Source organism: Atractosteus spatula, chromosome 15 (genome assembly GCF_055471065.1).
Source record: "Atractosteus spatula isolate fAtrSpa1 chromosome 15, fAtrSpa1.hap1, whole genome shotgun sequence".
In the NCBI taxonomy this organism is placed as follows: Eukaryota; Metazoa; Chordata; class Actinopteri; order Semionotiformes; family Lepisosteidae; genus Atractosteus; species Atractosteus spatula.
In genome coordinates, this window is record NC_142720.1 from 18310845 (window position 1) to 18330307 (window position 19463).

A 19463-nucleotide genomic window follows, 5' to 3' on the forward strand; every position below is an offset into this window, starting at 1 on the left:
CGACCTCCCCCTAAACAGAACAATGGTCTGTTCGCTTTTGTTCCCATCAAACAATCCAGTTTTGTTTTTTTTCTAATTAAGCTTGGCGGCTCCTTGTTGGCCTGTGAATACATTGACTCGGGAGCATCCCGCCTGATAGTTCAAAACAGACAGTTATTCTGTGCTTCGCTGTGTGGATTAAGCCTGTTCTATTGTGTCTGTGAGGCAAAGGGCTCAAGACTTGGCACACCAAGAATGACAAATATCTGTGGTTGGGAGAAAAGCGGGAGGTGGAGGGGATTTACTTTGTTAAAGGAACAGTACATGATTCACCCTATTGAAATCACATTAGGCATCTTTTAATATACTGGGCTTTAAGAGAGACTCAGAGAGGTCAAGGAATAAATTGAGGGGAAGCTGCATTCTCAATCTCTGCTCAGCCTTGTCCAGGCCAGGGCAGCCTGGAAAGATATTTCAACACCGGCTTCAAGGGACAAAAAGGGGATTTAATATATGCAACCCTAGGAACCCTGAGTGGCTCAATGATTATGAGCACTAACTTTGAGAGCAGGTTAAACTCCACAGTTCAGTCATGTCTGGGTATTGTCACAAGCTGCCTGTGACCAGGATTCCCCAAACTATTGCTGCCAGGATCTGGGTAGGGTTTCAGTTAATCGGGTCCTCTAGGTTGCCAGCATTCCAGTAACTCCTGCCTGCAGCTTGTGGTGATGTCAGTGCGGGACGCACTGCAGCTCCAATTTATCTCTAAACCTCCTTTATGTTGCTGCAGAGCTTTGTAATTTGTGAAAACATGAATGAGTCAAGGGGTGGAAGGGTGAGAGCAGCCTGTCTACACGTCCTCATTCTCCCTTTGTGTGTATGGGGATCATTCCTGTGAGTTAAGACACAGATGAACCAAAGATTCAGAATGGGTGGGATATACAATAAATGATCGCCAATGTATAACAGATAAGGATCGCCTAGTAAAACCCCAAATTTTAAAAGGCAACTTGGCAATGCCTGTGCTACAGATCAATTCTCGACTTTCTTTTTGTGATGGGAAAATCCACTCATATATAATAATGTATGGAAGCATGTGTCAAACACCAAGTCACTCTGACAATCATAATCTATCCACCTCTGGTTCCAAACAGACACCATCAGAGCAGAACAGCTTAACCAAGAGCTTCATTTAAAAATAAAGCATGAAAAGAAATCGTGTTGCCTTCCATTTGCCTGTCTGAGCCCCAGTGTATATCACTCCACACAACTGTCACAATTTATTTTTATTAGTTACTGGTTTTTAGTCTGATTATTCTCTCTCCTGCTTCTTTGATAAATTAGATTTCTTGTTTGGAATGCACAAGAAGCAAAAATACCCAAGTATAGCACAGACATAACAGCAACATCTTTTAAAATATAACTAACCACATTTTAAGACCTGAACACCATATACAGCAGCTGTATGTGAAAATGCATTTTCTCCATATGATATTTAAATATTGGTTAACATAACACATTTCCCCTAAGTGGTAAAAAAAATACATTATGTTGCAATGTACAGCATTTTAGGGTTTTATGTTCTCTTACTTAATGGGACTATAATGCTTTAAAAAAACAAAGCACATATGAAAGCAAGTTCCTGTTCTAATCTAAAGAACAATGAACATCTATCTTGTTTCACTGTTTATTTTAGCTTTTTATTCAGGCTTTTTAAAGCAGATTGTAAAATCATTAACCCTAGACATCAGCAACAGCATATGCAACCTCGGTAGGGAATAAGCCTACCAACATATATTCGTGCATAATATTTCTACTATGAAAAACACAAAATAGGTTGTCTGCTGGATTTCGGCACAATGAAGTGAGATACGAAAGCATATTCCCAGCGGTACTGTGATATGAAAGTGTACATCAACGCACATAGGAAATGGCTGCAGACCTAAATAGGCTATTTGAAATTCACTGAATTTACAGAGCTGTTCCCTGGGGTCTATTAATGCCTCATATGAATTGCAAATGTCGGTGAAACATTTGTACACGCCACGGTTGGATGGTGAGCAGTCTCTGGATTAGGTTCAGTCTTCAATGCACTGCCACAGTCAGGCACAAGGAGGGACATTTAGAAAATAAAACAAATTCTGTTTCACACTCCATGAAGAGAAGCCATTCAGGCTCAAAGTCAAACCCTCCTTTCAACTTTCCACTGAAACACTGTCCAAGACTAGCAGCCAGTGCATTCCGTTAAGCTGTGTCCACCCAGTCAAAATACTCATCTCATGTGCTCTTGGTGTATCTGGGTCAAAGCAATTCTATCCATTTTGCTTACAGCTTATATAATAGAGCGATCTCACATTAAGAGAGCCAATATCTAATATGACAGATGTGTTTGGGCTATAGCACACTCAACCTTCAATTACATAGTTATTTTAGTTCTCTTTTTTGAGTGCCATTTTGTAGGCAGAAGACTATTTCCTGCACATCTCTATTTCTTTCAGTCTGTCTTGCCTTGATCAAGCAGACAGAACAACATGTTACTCCAGATCTCTACACACGGTAATATTTTGTGGTCTCTCATTCCACGCAAAGCCACGTTCAAGCACTAGCGCCCTATTGCACTTTGAGTCCTGCTCTTGCAGACAGTCTGTGCCCTGCGGAGCGCACAGGCAGCCAGTGAAAGTGTGCTCCTCCGCAGACCCTGCTGGAGATTTATGTGCTGTAATGATTTCATGCTCCCAATAGCGGGACACTCCCAGGCCACAGGAAGCAATAGGAAATAATTACAGGGGCTGCGCAGCGATAAAGATCGGCAGTGGAGCTCGTATCTATCACTGTCTGTCTGCGGGGAGGAAGCAGGCTCTCGCCACAGGGCAGTGCTGGAGTCTTCCGCCCGTCATCAGGGCCCAGCCGGGCCTTCTTGCCGCCTGTCTGTCCACTGGCTCCTCTGCACTTGCCAAATGAGAACGAAGGGCCAGTTGGATGGAGTTCGTCTTGCGTCCTTGTGTGTGCTATATCCTACCCTCCATACTTCCTTTACATTCCACCCTTGTTCTGGACTCAGTCCAACATGTCCTATCAGGTACAGCTCATAAATGAAGTAATGCATTCTTAATTTCTCTAAATCCTCTTACTATGCAATCATAAAGGGGCATCATGTGACTCTTAAAGAAGTCAGAAAAACCTCAAAGACCACGCATAGCTTTTCCTTCAGTTTTATTTCCCTCTGCCCCTCCTCCCATATTCAAGTTCTATTCTTGTTCAATGCAGTAATGCTTTTTTCAGCATAAGTGTATTTTAAACACTTTTTTTAACATGTTCAAAAAAGGATTTAATACTTTCCTAGCCGCACTAAAGTCATCACAAACCAGTATACTTGGCTGGGACTGCTTTACTTACAATCATTAATCGGCATGAAGTAGGTGCATTCAAGGCAGGCAGCACAGTTAATATTTCAGATTCAAATTAGTACTGAGGGGTTTGTTTCACATCTAAAGCTTCCAGTCTGCTTTATACTGCCTACCTGCAGCTGGACACAGACAGTGGGAGCAGTGCAAATGTAATACACGTAATGACCCCAAAACAAGAAAATATACAGTGCATATAGTACGTTGTGCTCAGGTTGAACTGTGAGAGGAGCACAAATTCCTCTCATGTTTAAAATAGTTCTAAATACTAAGAACATTTAGTTAATCCATGTGAGGGAAGTGTTTTTTCATGCCATTGCGCTCGGCAAGTGCAAAATAATGCCTGGATATGTGCAAATTGTTGTTGCTGTTTTCTTCATTTCCAAAGGTTATAAAAAAAATCACAGATATTAGAGCTTGCTTAATAGAATGAATGTTTCTACATGCGAAAAAATATTTAAATTTGAAAAGAAAACATCCGCTGTTTTCGTTCAAGTGGCATGTCAGGGGACTGTCTTTGTTGGAGACTCTGAATTGTCACACACAGCCTCTTCCATCACAGTCACACACAGAACACTGTTTACAAAGATAGGTTTTAAATACCAATAGAATGGACTTTTCTAAAGGCTGGTAACTGAATTCAAGTCCCCTCCCCCAAATTATAGAATCTATAGATGAGTATTCTAACTAACATTAGTCCGTCTGTAGTCTTGACACCTAAAACTTTTCGAAGTTTCAGTCCAGCCTTCTCAATGTGTTATCCCTATAATTGAATATCACGTGTTCGTTTCATGTTCAAATATGTTGTTTGAGTTTTCTTTTGAAGAGAAAAAGTGTGCACAAAATGTCAGGCAGGGCAGCACTCAGGCATGGTTAGGAACAGAGGCACTTACAGACAGAATTACATGATGACAAATGCAAGCAGGCGGGTAAGCACACAGACAAGCAGACACATGCACACAAATCAAACCAAAATCAGTTTCAGGACTAACAGACTGTTGAAATGGTCATTCAACAACAGATTAACTGGCTGGCGGACTGAGGGACATATACAGACAAGCAGGCAGATGCTGTCCCAAGCTCTGTGTATTACTTACTCTGAATCTCTCCTCCCAGGAAGTCTGCAGCAGTTGGATCATCTCCAGCGGGCTGCCCAATTCTGTGATGGCTGTCAGAGTGTCACTTATGTCATTGCTGTCGTGGTAACAGTAGCCGTACAGCTGCAGAGACAAGGAAGTGGCCAGCGGTCAGAGATCCGGTTCATAACTCAACCCACCAACCCACGAGCTTGCACTGATACACCCATTCAACGTCTGCACCCCTAAGCTATGAAAACACCAAACCAATAAGAATATAAACTGGATTTGGGCAGAGCAACAAGGATCAAAGGAGGTGCAGGCTGAGAGTCAAGTGCTGAAATAAACTGAGGGTCACATTCTGACCCCATTATTTCACATCATATGGTGCATTAAACTCCGAAGCAATGTCTACATTGCACACTGTATACAGTACATGTACATATCCACAGCCATTAGGATGAAGGCATACCATTGTGAAACCTGTTTAAAAACTGGCACATATCATTGGCCACAATCCCCAGCTGTTTTATTTCTTACATCTCACATATTTAGATATTTGGATTCTGGGGAATCCAGCTGCCCAGTTGTGGATTTCCTTGCCCATTATCGTACTCTTTTCAATCGTAATATATTTTCAGCTATCATTTTAATCACTGTTTTACTCACTTTGGTTTTAAAGTGTTTCACTGTCATTTTTAAGGATAACAGACATTTGTACTGTATTGTATTATACTGTATATATATGTTGTATTATATATGTGTGCCATTCTGATCAAAGTAAATAAAAATGCTTCTGGTGCTGTAAAGCTGTTTTCCACAGAATGCAACTCCTATAGACGTTCCAGTGTCAGAATGCTTATTTACTTGCCCCATACATTTCCTGGCAATCATTCACAAGAAATATTTCCATAAGCTAATTTGCCAGAATAACTAGTAAGTATGGAAAATAATGAATTTAAACAAATTTACAAGAAAGAAACTCTTGTAAAGCACTGCACAGTACATCCAAGGAGTATTAAAATAAAAAAGCAGGAGAAAGCATATGACAGAAAATCTTATTTAAACTCCTAAAATATAATTTTACTAATAATATTGGTAGGTTATTGAAATATAAACAGGAAAGGTTCATGTTTATAGATTATTATCATTCTTGTTAATGGAGCATTTATTAAAATAATATCAAAGCACGGACTTAAAAAAAACTCTAAGAGTGACCAACAAGTATACACAACAGAATAAATATTTCCTCTGTACTAGCACATGTATTTACTCTTATTTTATGTGCATATGGAACCCATAAAGTAAGGTCTTTTTAATATAACAGAGAATAACCAATGCCTACCCAGGCAATACCAAGAAATCTAAATATACATGTTTTTAGATCAATTATATACCACCGTGGTACTAAATAATTATATTTAAGAGAACACTTATCAGGCCACATTATTGTACTCACTCCTTCTCGAGCTAATTTGTGTCAGAATTTCTATTAAAATGTTCAAAGTGATGTCTGGGCCTAATCCACACACTATATATATAATATATTGTAATAAATATAATATAATATAATCTTGTTATATTTGCAATCCACCCTCGGAGTCTCCAGGATAGGGTAAAAAAATTCATTTATAACCAAAATGTGTTTTTACAGAACACACATTTGTAATAAACCTGGAAGGTCTATAAAATTAACATTTCAATCTCTCAATTATTTATTCTCACTTTGCTGTAATTGACAAAGCTGTATTTTTCCATGGTTTTGTCTGAAATGTTTGCATTCATAAATTAGCAACAATGTTACTGATTCCTGAAAATCAAAGCTTTATAAAAATTACATCTTAATCCAACAGCAATAATCTGGAACAAATGTGTTTCTAATACAATATACTACAGAGGCTGCTTATTGCATCAGATATTGAATGTTGCAAACTCAACAGCCTGAACTGCAGCACACCAGGGACTGTGCAGAGACTTCAGCTTGGCTGAGGAGGAGGGTTTTACTAAAATAAAGTTGTTTCCAACCCTGTAAATTGTATTTTGTTGTTATGTTTTTCATGTTTGGACAACCAGGCCAGGCAACTGGGTGGAGTGAGACAGGGTTTTATTTTGGTGTGTTTTTCGTTTTATTGCTACCTTAAAAAAATTGCTTGTGCCTTGGAAATGTGTCAGGCAAACATGGGTGTGAGGCAGGGGAAAGCTCTGTGTGACAGTGCTGACATCACCTCTTCATCCAGACTGAATCATAGCCTTTCCTCTGGCCAGGGAAACTACTGCAGAAGATGGGTCCAATTAGCTAATTAGGTCTAAATTAACTGATTACAGTGTAGATGGAATGACAACCTGAGGTTTAGTGGATGGCTGGCCTTAAAGTGGTAATCAACCAGGAGACAATGACACTGTTGAAGGCAGGAGCATAGCCAAACTCCTGACCAGGTGACCAGAGAGAGGCAGCCAAACAGCAGGATACGGAGGTTTTAGAAACAAAGGCTGGGCTGCCAAGCGTGTGGGCTGAGAGTGATTAAATCTGGGAAGGCATGCTGGCAGGGAGCTGCTGTGCTGTGCTGTGGTCACAGCAGGCCAGGCAGAAGAGTGCTTTCAGCTTCATCAACGGCTGCTGCTCCGCACGCATTTAAACAAATGCCGAGGCAGAAACTGAGTTTTAAAAAGGAAATTCGCAAAAGCCCTGCCATCCTCACATCCCAATGTGCATGTGTAAGACAGAAAACCCCAAAAAGGGTTTATCCACAAGCTTGTCCATCTGGTCTCTGCACCGACTTGACCATACTAACCAACTCTGAAACTGTGTGTTTCAGCATGCTGAGCAAAGTTAACACATGGCAGCTTCTAGCACCTCTCCATATCAGTTTGCACTCCTTGCAGGCCTTAAGCATTCTTCTACAGTAAGTTTCATCATGTTATACATCTTTGGACTTTTAGGTTTGTGAGTACACTAGCAACGGTCCTGCTGCTCTTAGTATTTCTAGTAAATTAAAGGTGAAGATTAATATAAAATGCTTTCTAAGCTTTGTATGCATTTATTGTCAAAAAACAGCCTGCTATTTGTCCAGATTGAATTCAGTCAGGCTGCTGATATTTGTGTTCTCTAATGGAGGTTGTTCAGCTGTCCTGTGGAGGACACGGCTGTTCTGTAACCTTGTGCCTTTGCTTGCTTTTTAAAGGGACAAATTCTTATACATTGTTTTGTAAAATGTTTGTTTTCAAATACCTTCTTTAGCCTGGTTTAGAACTCTTGACCTGTTGGTCTGCTTTAAGGACTAGATGTTTAAGGATGCTTATGTCTAAAAATCAGGAATTGTAACCCACAGTGCCCTACGTACAATATGAGTGTATTGCCTTGCTTACAGCATCTACACAACTGAGGTTACCATCTTCATCAAATAATGAGCTACCTCTTTGAGGCCAATCACTTCCCATTTCAATAGGCTGCGCCTGCATCCAAGCTGAGCTATGGTACAGCCAAAGTTTATATTTACTTTCGTTTCTATTTATTTGGTGCATTTTTAAATCCAAAGAGGCACTCTGGCATCTCCTACTGTGAATCCCCAGAATTTAGGATTTACAAGATCAACACAAAGATCCAGCTTTTTATCAATTAGTAGATAGCTCTCAAGATTTGCTATGCTTATAGCCCCAATGCAGAAATAAACCTAAGACAAACCATGAACAATTAGTCCCAATAGGCAGGTTTTCCATAAGCAACATAAGCTATCCTGATTTACTACATACAGGTAAAGGGATTAATTTGCCACTTAAAGTGTACAATCGCATCTTGAAAAATAAACAAGAGCTTCTCAGCAAGGAGAAAGCAACAAAAACAAAAGAATCTGTTTTAAAAGAGAGGGTGAAACTGCAGGAGGTGAGCTAAGTGTGAAAAATTCAATCTTCTTAAAAGAACTCATCATAACAGGAAACCCTGGCAACATCCTTGTTCTTGACAAGAAACGGTGAGTCAGCACCAGGCTGTGCTGATTATGAGGAACACTGTGGAGCTGAGAAGCTGCTCAACAAGGAAGGCAGTCAGGTATCTCAGAAACAGCTAGGAAGAGTAGAAAAAAATCTGCCTCTAGGTGCAACACATCCAAACGAAACACCCCATCAATATTCACCAAACATCTGTGCTCTGTGTTGTACATTAACAAACCCGCACTGTACAAAACATTTATGTGTCTGACATTATTAATACATAAATAAACTCATGGCAAGGTAAAGCTGGCTGTTACCCCAAGGCACTTTTTAATGAGAAGGTTCTGGCAGGAAATCAAAATAGGAATAGAAGCGGACGTGTTTGTTCAGAGCAGAGAATCAAACGTCTGCCTGTGAACTTGTGTGCCCAGAGTTGCCCAGTGTAAACTTCACCAGAAATTAATGGGGGGCACTTCAGATTAACAGCTAGATTTTCTTGAAGGACAGAATAAGGACTTGTCTATAAAATATACAAAATTATTTTACTTTTTTAATTCAAATCTAGCTCTCAAACTACTGCATGTTTGCCTTGAAAGGTTCTAGAATAGTGAATAAGCCCTGTTTTGAACACTTTGAAAGTGTTCAAAATACTTTAAAAGAAATATAGTTGATAACATTCATTGGGGGAAATGTGCATTGCACAGTCCTGCAACAAGTATGCTTATCAGTTGAATTATTAGCTCTTTTTTGTTCAATGCTTAACCATTAATTATCAATGCATACTGTACTTTACAGTGTTTGCCCTACTTTTTACATTGACTGCTTTGAATATATTAAATGGATTTCATGACAAATTGAATTCAAATCAATACAGCCTCCTGTGATTCATGTGTAAAGAACAAACACTGTCATTAACTTTTTAATGAAATACAATGAAGGTTTAATTAAATCCATAATGGGTTTTGTGTAATCACTTGACAACAAATAGTAGCTACATTTGTGCAAAAGGATACGGGTTTGTATATTTGGTAAAAGAATTAAGCCATAAGGGCTGACTGTTGATGACAGCTGTTGAACTATTTGTTGTTTTGAACTTGTTTGCACCTCTCTTCTGCCCAGATTTTGATCAAGTGTTTGAAGTTCTGGAAGAAACACTGGAAACAAAGTCTGTTTTCCAGTGCAGGACAACAGAGTTGAGGTAGCTGGCCACCTTTCAAAATAGATTTACAAAGCCAAGACAGCGGTGAAAGGAGGTTTTTTTCTGATTTGAGAATCATTAACACTTATGCACAGTGGGAATGGATTTTTTCTGTACAGGAATGAAACAGAAAATGAGTCACAAAAATTGGGAGAGGAATATACACCCATAAAAGTATTAAAGTGCCAAACACCTTAAAGATACAGTCAAATTCTAAGGATAACAAAATATAAAATTCCAGGACAGGAGCAAAATGAAAAAAATCAGCATACAATAAAATTAATGACAAAAAACAACACAGACTTTAACCTTGATCTGACTTTGGAAAGTTGCTGTTGTTGCTGCAAGATGGTATTGCACAATTGAACTTTAAATGTATTTGCATAAAAAGTGAAGTGATTAAGCACTCTTAGGAAAGGTGATCCGACATTCTGGTGTATTTATTTTTTTTTCAGTTTCCTTCCCATAGAAGGCTGGGGTTAAAAGTGTTAACCCTGCCTTAATTGTGCCCAGTGGCTGCCTTATCTACCACCCCAGAGTGGCCTTCATTCTAACACATCAAGGACTGGCCAGTTTTTCATTAACACAACCTGGTTATTTATTATCACACTGACCGATATAATTGGATTCCCATATTTGTACAAACCAAGAAAATAAAGACTCTGTCGGCTAATAAGAGGGACTGAAAAATATAGGTTTATGACTCTGACCGTAAATACCAGAGCATGATGCCATTACCCTGAGCTAAGTCTTCTGTTATGTATTTTATAAATAAAATTCTCTGTTCTCCTTTGGGCATTTGATGTTTTTATTTGTAGGCATTGATAATTTGAATTATTTGTCTTTAAAGTAACATTTATAGTTACTGTTACGCACAATCAGGCTATTTTTTAATCTTCAAAATGTGCTTAATCTCTCTTTCGCCTTTTCTCCGAGCTCCCAAGTTCTGTATGTGGTTGTTTTTTGTATCTCTTACTACTTTTTCGTGCTATTCTGTCTGGAAAAAACCAAAACGGCTCAAAATAAGACATACCACGGATAAAATAAGGTTGTGGGCATTTCTCCTCCATTACACGTTTCACTAAAAATGTTATCCATTACAACTGCTTCAAAATATTTGCTGATTTTATGAACATACAATTCATCGTGAAAAAAAAATGCTTATTTTCACTTTACAACCTTTCCCCATTAGAGCTGAACTGTACCGTTCACTTCAAAAGCACAGTGTTATTTGTTGTTTCCTTTTAATTTTGCTTTATGTCAAGTACAGCTGTAGGGCAGCCTACCTGATACGTTACAAGCGCACTGAGAAGAGTTGCCATTCGGAACTTTAAGCGCAGTAGTCTTTGCCCACAGAGATTTGTTCCCGGCAGACATTTATCTCATTCTCAGATCAGTACAAGCCTGTTTTCCTTGACAAGAATTTATCTTGTTCACACTGTGAGTCACAGGAAAGAAAGAAATGAAGACCGACTTTGAGCAGCGTGCTGGGTTGAGATACATGCCCCTGCACACCTCCACATTTTGGACTCGCAATAATAATCCGTGTGTTTAGATAGCAGGTGTGCCTGTTACAACGTTGGAAAAATCCTCCAAAAAGGAAACCATAACTGCCACGAAACATTACAAAACCATGGCAGTATTTAAAACTTCCACACTGTTGTGGAAACCTGGAAAACAATTAAAGGTGTCTGGCTATTGTAAAAAAATGAAGCTTTTTCAAGCTTGCAAACAAAACTTGGTTTTTGCATATGCTGTTAAACTATTGAAAACAAATTAAAGTACGGTTCACTGGCTTCGAACCTTTCTGCTGCACACACCAGTTACTGTTCCAGTATAATAAGAGGATACTAAAAAGATTACGATTTGATGCTGTCTGTGCTATCACAAAGATTGTTCTGCGATTTGTTTGAATTCCAATATTCCACAGAAATAAGACAGTGTAGAGCTCCAGACAGAATTTTCCAAGCCTCCATTCCATTTCCTCTGACGAATACGTGGCAGTGAGTTTAAGCTATGAGATCTGAGGATGAAAATGCAAAAAGCAAATCAATGATGCTGTGCCAGGTCTGAGTGCTGAGGACCAAGAGATAAGCACCACAGTCTCTCTGCTCTTTTTATAGCAAAGATGACCACGTTTGTTTGTACTTCTGACCCCATTAATGCTTCTTAATTACTTTTGATTTGTGTATTAAATTAACATAAGTTGAAATCAAGTACAAATATGTTACAAGACAATTCTGAGGTTGTTTCAGGCTTTCTTTTACTAAATAACACATCTAAGGTATTTGCCAGACTTGTAATATGTTGCATGATGCTCCTTGATCAAGCTTAAGATAGTAGGTCTGACACGTAAAGGGTACTGGTGCACCATCAATATGCCGACCATACCTTTGTTGGATATTTTTTTTCCCCTCACACACAGTGAGTTGCGTCTAGCATCCACATCCATAATGGCTCAGCAACTGCACGCAGTTTGATATTTTAAAAAACTCTTGAATGACATAAAACACAAAAAACATCAGGACTCCTGTCAGCAAATGAGTCACGACACCAATGAGAACAGAAGAGCATCTGCTGCTGTACGATATGTATAAAAATAGACTAATCAAAGTGCATTCTACTATGTAGGACAAAGCAGCAGGCCAGGCGACACTTCTCTGCTCTTTACGCTACTGAAAAGCCCTCCTGCAATTTCAGAAATGAAGCCCTCGGTACACACTGTTCCTGATGCTCACTGTACTAATGTTGGATAAAAAGGAAGAAATTGCTAATTTCTCAAGTGCTGTCTCTCTGTTCCTACCCCATACCCATAGAAGTATAATTTGATAGAAATAATCTGCATACATATGTATGCTTTCTGCGTTTTACATATAGGTCCATGTCCTGTGTTATCATATTGTGTCTTAACACGTTTAGACAACTCTTTAAACTTTTAATACAAAATGTGTTGCAAACTTTAACAGTATGTATAATATACACACATTATTTTGTCCCAGTATTACTGTTCTTTTGTTAATTTTATATCATTGTGTGTTTTATGAAATGTGTTTTTTTTGTTACTGATTTCTCTCAGCCCTTGACATTTTTCAGAGACATGCAAATATATCACAGAGATCTTTAACAAACGGCTGGCGAAATAAAGCCTTCTCCTTTAGCACAATCTGTTCATAAAATGAAATAAATTTTGTCAGACTGATTAAGCAAATTCTTCATAATTTTCAACAACAGTAATAAAGCTATGTAAAATCCAAATGAAGACTCTGTAACTCCTATAAATCTTATTTAATTGAATCTGCAATTACTTTTAATTTATCACATGAATATAAAACTCCTCACCCTACCTTCAAATTAACAGCTCCCTGGAGTATTCTACTGCAAAAGACAGGACCTTAAAAATATTTTTTGCTCTTTACTTAGTTACAGTATTTTTAGCTGCATTAACAGTCCTGCACAGACCTAGTGTAGAAATGGCAGGACAACGCCTTTTCTGGTAATATCTAACAGAGCTGTATATTGACATTTCTGGCAAGATACCCTTTTAAAGACACATTTAATGGAAAATATTTTGATGATGCAAAAGCATAGATCAAATGCAGTATTTGAATTTTCTTATCGATTTGCAGTGTATGTAGTTTATTGGTGGTAGACTAACACTATATTTGTTGTCAAACGGCTCAGTGATTTTTTTTAATATTGAAAATTAAATCTATACCATTTAACCGCATTGCAAAATAAAATGTTTCCCATGTCTGATAATGTAAGAATGACCATAACATTTTCTCCCTTCACGATAATTAGCCTGCCTGTGCCTGGTGCTGAAATCTTTTTACACTGACCAGAGACGAACCTGCTTTAATGTTGGTGCACTGTCAATTTCCTTTAGCAAAGAAATATCATTCATTTAAAAACGAGCGTTGCTCTATTTCAATATTTCTTAATTCCTAACAGAACCTGCAGAGACAGATTTCCCTTCTACTCCCTGCAAAGCTCTGTACTCCTGCCTCCCTACGACCTGCTAACTCCATTTGAAGGAGACTTGCGTGGGATGAATTTTTATCAACCGAAAAGAGCTCAGTACTGACCAATTAGAGGTCGCCCATGCTAGTCTTTTGACGGAACTCCTAATTAGAGGGCTCACTAAGGGCGCGTTAGAAAAAGCCTTTGTACCGAAAATGCACAATTAGCTTTTGAGCACAGCATCGTGCTTTTGTGAAATTCAGATCTCAAACGTATACCCGATTATCTGTCTTTGGCTGAAGAGCTTTAATGGTTTTGATCGGTGCTTATTGATGTGTTTCTTTGTATTCTGTATCTTCGAATAAGTCGAAAATTCCCCCAAATAAATAATATGTCAAACATGCTGGCTAGATTACAGAAATCCACTTGGATAATAGTTCGTTTATGAAAGTACTGATTCAGGTTTTTTTTTGTTAAAATAAAATCTATATATTCTGGTATCTAATGGTTGAAGAAGTCTCTTCTTTTCAGAAACTCTTACCACAGGTCTTTACTGCTATGCATAAAAATATTTACACGGACGCACCTACGATTATGTATATGGCAACCATTGAGCCCAAAAGAATACGGTTTACCGTCGGGCAATAATTCAGTCCGACGTTGAACTGCCATTACAGTTTAACTGCCACTTTTGAGTCGTTGATTGTTCTCGTGTGACCTCCTGCTCATCATGTGCCCGTTCCCTAAATTAATATAGACGTTGGTTTTAAAAAAGAACACAGACTGTCTGTCTTGTCTTAACTCATTTCTGAAAAAAATGTCAGTGCTTTCCATAACTTGCAAACCACAATTTATTTAAAATTTGACATTTAACTTTCACCTTCAGGTAGCTCTTGCAATTTTAATTGAGCTGCCAATATGAGTTTGGAAGAATAAAATCGGTACCATTTTCTGCGACTATATCTCAGCAGAAATAAGATCAAGTTAAAAAGAAAAGATTCCCCACTCAGTTATAAACATATCTGGTTTCGGTTTTCATTTCAGCCGTAAAGAATATAGTCAGTTCAATTGAGATATTTGACTAATCTAAAGGGGTGCGCTGTTCCTAATTTGTATTAACAAGAAGGGAAAATAAAAATGTTAGAATTTCGGAAATGCTCTCCTCTGTTGTTTACAAGAGTTGATTATTGATTTCCCAAAGGACCGGGCGCTACAGAACTTCACTAAAGCAAATAAACTCGAGACAGACCAGAGCCTACTACCCAGGGCTCCTCCGCGGCTTGAACTTTGTAGCAAAGTCGGTTTGGGAAGGTCAGAGTAAAATCACTATTATAAAGAAAAAATGTCAAAATACAAATGTTAACCACAAGGATAAACCTCGCTTTCCACAATGGTAAAAACAATTCTTCAGTGGTAAGCGTTACAATATACAGTAATCAGTTTTGAAACAAAACATCGAGTCACTGGCATGTCAACAGGGGAAACTAAAAAATTAAATGTAAAATGTGATAATAAATCTCTCAATGCACTTAGACAAATGCACAATTCGGCGTTAAAGGTTAACAGTTTATGTTAATATAAACACGTATGGTGTAAATTTTAACAACTGGGGGCTGTCTTTTATTAAGCCATTTAAAAATAATGTGCATTGGGTAATGGTTTGTGAATGAGTGAATGATTTATGTAGTAAGATACTTCCTGTGTTAAAGGATTAAGATGAGATGAATTTAGAATAATAAGCAGTATTTGGTGTCCGACCACGGAAACCAAGGTTTATATCGACACGACTTCCAATTAGTACGAGCGCACCTTGTGAAATTGACTTATTCTCTCAAAACGCTGTGATCCAATAAGCCCCCTCTTAATAATTTAGCTTTCATTGAAACAGCAGAACCGAAAACAAAAGCTTAAGAGAGCGAACAGATTTCTGCTCAAGAGGGGAAAAAGTTAGGTGGCCTTTGTAAGTTCACCGTGAACTTACTGTCGCATTTGTAACATTTCATCTAAAACCCCGGACAATAATGCGCGCACTGTGCATTTTAGGAATCCATTTGTGCATCATTACGAATTCGTGTGCGATTACGATTATGCGCGAAGTCTTGTTTACCTTCAAGATGTTAGGGTGTTGCAGTCTCTGCAGCAGAGTCATCTCCTTGATAATTTTGTAGGACGCCAATCGGTAACAGTTCCCAGGCGAGGCGTATTTCTTCACGCAGTTTTCCATGTCGTGCCCCCCGAAATCTACGGATTTCAAAGCCACGGAAAAGCTTTCGTTCAGGGCCACCTTGTAGACCGCTTTGGTATAGCCCGAGCCCAGATACTGCACGTTTGTTGCACTGTCTATGCTGCTGCAGCCCAGCATCTGTCGACTGTTAACACTGTTCATTTTCAGGTCGAAATCAACCTGGGCTCTCGCGTATAAGGATGCTGAGGATGAGGAGCCGCGGTGGTGAGGTTCCGTGTATCTGTTATTCAGTCTTTCCGTTGCTCGGCTTTGCTCCGAAGAGCTGCGCGGCGCCAGGTCCATCAACCGCCGTCTTTCCAGAGTGCGAACGGGGTTCCCGGACCCCGGCGGCGGTGGCCAGTTCTGGCGGTACCGAAGAACCTCGTCGTACCTCTCCTGGATCTGCTGCAGGAGATCGCGGTGGTGGCTGCTAGCGGTGGGCTCTCTATTCATATAGGCACCAGGCGGAGCAGCGGGGTCCCTCAAATTAAGATCCCTGCTTCCCGCGACGTGCTGCTGCTCCTGGTAGTAGCGCTGCACTCTGTTGCTGTTGTTCCGATGGCGATCGAACCCCGGGATAAAGAGCAGATTCATCAGGGTGCCCAGAAAAAAGGAGAAACAAAACCCAGCCGCCACAGCAATCTTCCTCCGCTTCATTGTGATCGGTTTTATTATCAGCAGCCGTATTCTTTTCTGTCCTTTTCCTATTCCCCCACGCCTTCCACCTCTGTAGCTGCGGCAGATGTTCAGTTGTGCAATCAAAAGGGTTGATTTTGACAGCTATGAGGTATCCCGATGGAGCGAAGGATGCAGAATGCGCGCAGCTCAGGTCTTCATTTTGTATTTGTGTGTGAAGAAGTCGCGCAGGTCCAGGATCCACCCCATATAAGGCTGATCATTATGACACTTGCCTCCGATGCCTGACTGCACACTCCGCTACTACTGCTATAGAATAGGCGCATTAGCCAAGGTCCGGTCTTTCAGAGAAAGCCCTTGAGCGACTGAGCACGAGTGACGTCAGTTGATCTACAGCTCAGGGTTTCTTTCACAGCCTCTGCGCCGCCCTGGACGCTGTAGTTCTTTCGCTGCGAGCCTCGTACACGTAAGCGCAGAAGCGCGGGCGAGAAAGACCACAACTCCCGGAGTGCGAGGAGGCGCGGCGGCTTGCGCGATGCTCGCCAACCAGCAGCGGCTGGGCGGGTCTCGGGGGGGCGGTTTAGTCCTGGCAGCCTCAAATCCTGCTGGCACGCGCAAGGTGTGAGCTGGAGCTGCGGCGGGGCGCGGGGACGGTGCCCGCGCCGCTGTCAGGTTCTCCTGCGGGCTTGTTGGGTCGAGCGCGTTCATTAGCCAAACGCACATTTACTCTCTGCGGTTGCGGGTGTTGCGAATCCCTTCTCACCTGTCAGAACTTCAGTAATAAGAACGTTAAGGGTTGCGAGCAAATGAATTCTGTCTTGTAGTGTGTAAAGTATACAGTATGCACCAAAATGAAATACATCTACCGTTACTGTGAATAAAACAGACGTTGTAATTTTACTGTGCATTTATATGTCGAGAGATTTCTTTTCGGATGTTACAGTAATACCTTTTTGTTAACGTATTAAATAAAATTGCTGTATACATTTTCCTGAAATTATGGTTTCTGTTAAAAATGGAATTGAGCATTTTGTTTCCCTCATTTAGTTTTTTTTTAAGGAAAAGTGTTCGAATAATAGTCCGTTATGTCTTTATAGAAGTATAATTTCAACGAAATGCGCAGTGAGATAGACCTTAATAACACATGCAACTATTTTTCACCACACTGGTATTCTGACACAGGAGCACCTCTATTTGATCTGATTTTATTATATCTCAATCTTTTATATGAAACGAGTTAAAATACAGTTCTCTTCAGAGTTAAGGACTTTTCGATCAATTGTGTAAAACATTATCGCAATGGTGAGAAGAGTTGGTTCTTAACGTTTCAGTATGTTTCAGACATCTTTCTCAAAGATGACTAGCGGATAACTTACACTGAACGAGTTAAAGCGTTCATATTATTTGAATTCAAACAATCTATTTTCCCATTACAGTCTTTTTTGCTGTAACTACAGCAAGGATTGAACGAAATAAGTGAGCCATATATTTCTGTCACGCATGCTGATTTATGCCTATTTTTAAATACGGAATAATATCTGTCATATTTACTTCTCACAGGGTAAATGGCCTCCGCGTTCAACAGCTAAACCACAAATCACGTCCGCGACACGGGGAGCCCCTTTGCCTGCCCGAGTTGTGAATTGTGGAGCTAAATGCCAATGACGTGGCTATCCATCAAATCCACATTACCATGCTGTTAGCAGCTAATTAACAAATACAATCAACCTGAAAACTCTACAAACAGAGCAGGGACAGCGGGAGGCAGTAATGAAGAGAAGCTTGGAGCGAAAGGGAAGTATTTATACAAGGGCACGAACTCATACTTGCTAAACAGTGATGATTAGGCGTGGGGTAATTTAGTGAAATAAACATTAAAGTGCAAGAGTTAAAACCAATAGAAACGTAAATACACATCCCTTAATGCTATATATAGGCTATGAAATACATATCAATTATTCAGAATTCCAATTTTTCAGTCTCTGCATTTACAATTCCTACTACAAAAAAACACATTTTAATCCACAGGAAGAAACCAATTTTATTCATTCAGATGTAAGGTTCTCTGCCTCAGTTTCTGTTCAGTTAAGGTATGTGATTATGTAATCGGCTGCATTTTACATATTATTATGCATATTGTCTTATAATGTCACCCTTGATTTGGATACTTCGCAAATAGGTATAACCAATTCACAGCAACCTATCATTCCTCTGACACTGTTATATCATAAGCTATATTCTTCAGTTCAAAAAAATAGTTTTCTTCAAGAAATCACAGACCGTACATGATCTTACTTTTGAAACTGTGGTTTTTGCTTTTCTGTTTTGGAAAGTGCACGCAAGGAAAATAACCTACAGTTAATTTTGGAGATCGCCTGAACACCGACCAGTTAAAATTATGTGGAACCGATGAATCACAGATTGCGAGAGACAAGCGGTTTCCTAGCTCAAGGAAGCAGTTTAGCAAACTGGGACTGTCATAATGCTGTCCACAAATAATTAAAATGACGCTACAGATTCCTAAAAACTTAATATAGCCCTAACGAGTTACTAAACACCGGTTGAGACACGGGCTGCAGGTCCTAGCACATTGTTCTCATAGTTGGAAGGACTCCTGTCACTTTAAGTCTTGCTTTATTGCTTCTTAAATACCCTAGTCAGCAGAATGATTTTGAGAAAGTTTTGAGAACAGGACAGGCGCGGTAATGCCGAGAAGGATGGAGCTCCATCTTCCGGACGTTAGGATTTCTGACCAATATCCAGTATCGTACCGAACTATTTTGATAAATTAAATAGACTTTTACCCCACCCTTAACGTCTATAGAAACTAACGTTTAGAACCGGGGTCTCCGGCTCTGTTAGTGGAGGGCCTAATTTCATTCGGTTTTATACATGCTTGTAATAAAAGTTTAGTAACCATCTGTAAAATAGCTTAAAGAAATCCTTAGTCTAAGGACATAATGAGGTAAATTGCTTAATTCATAGTTAATGTTGGATTAAACATCCGAAGACCACAGGGCCTCGAGTTTGAAACCACTGATTTATACGAAGATGAACAT

General features: G+C 39.5%; 1 protein-coding gene across 1 annotated transcript in view; it reads right to left on the reverse strand.

The window, feature by feature from the left end:
- pkdcca (protein kinase domain containing, cytoplasmic a) overlaps positions 1-16843 on the reverse strand; it is a 31292-nt gene extending 14449 nt beyond the window's left edge. Inside the window, exons 1-2 of the mRNA XM_088934092.1 lie at positions 15652-16843; positions 4481-4603 (exon numbers count right to left, since the gene is read on the reverse strand). Coding sequence (XP_088790218.1) covers positions 4481-4603; positions 15652-16425 — 897 coding nt within the window. The 5' untranslated portion in view covers positions 16426-16843. The remainder of the gene's footprint in view (positions 1-4480; positions 4604-15651) is intronic.
- Positions 16844-19463: the final 2620 nt, after the last annotated feature.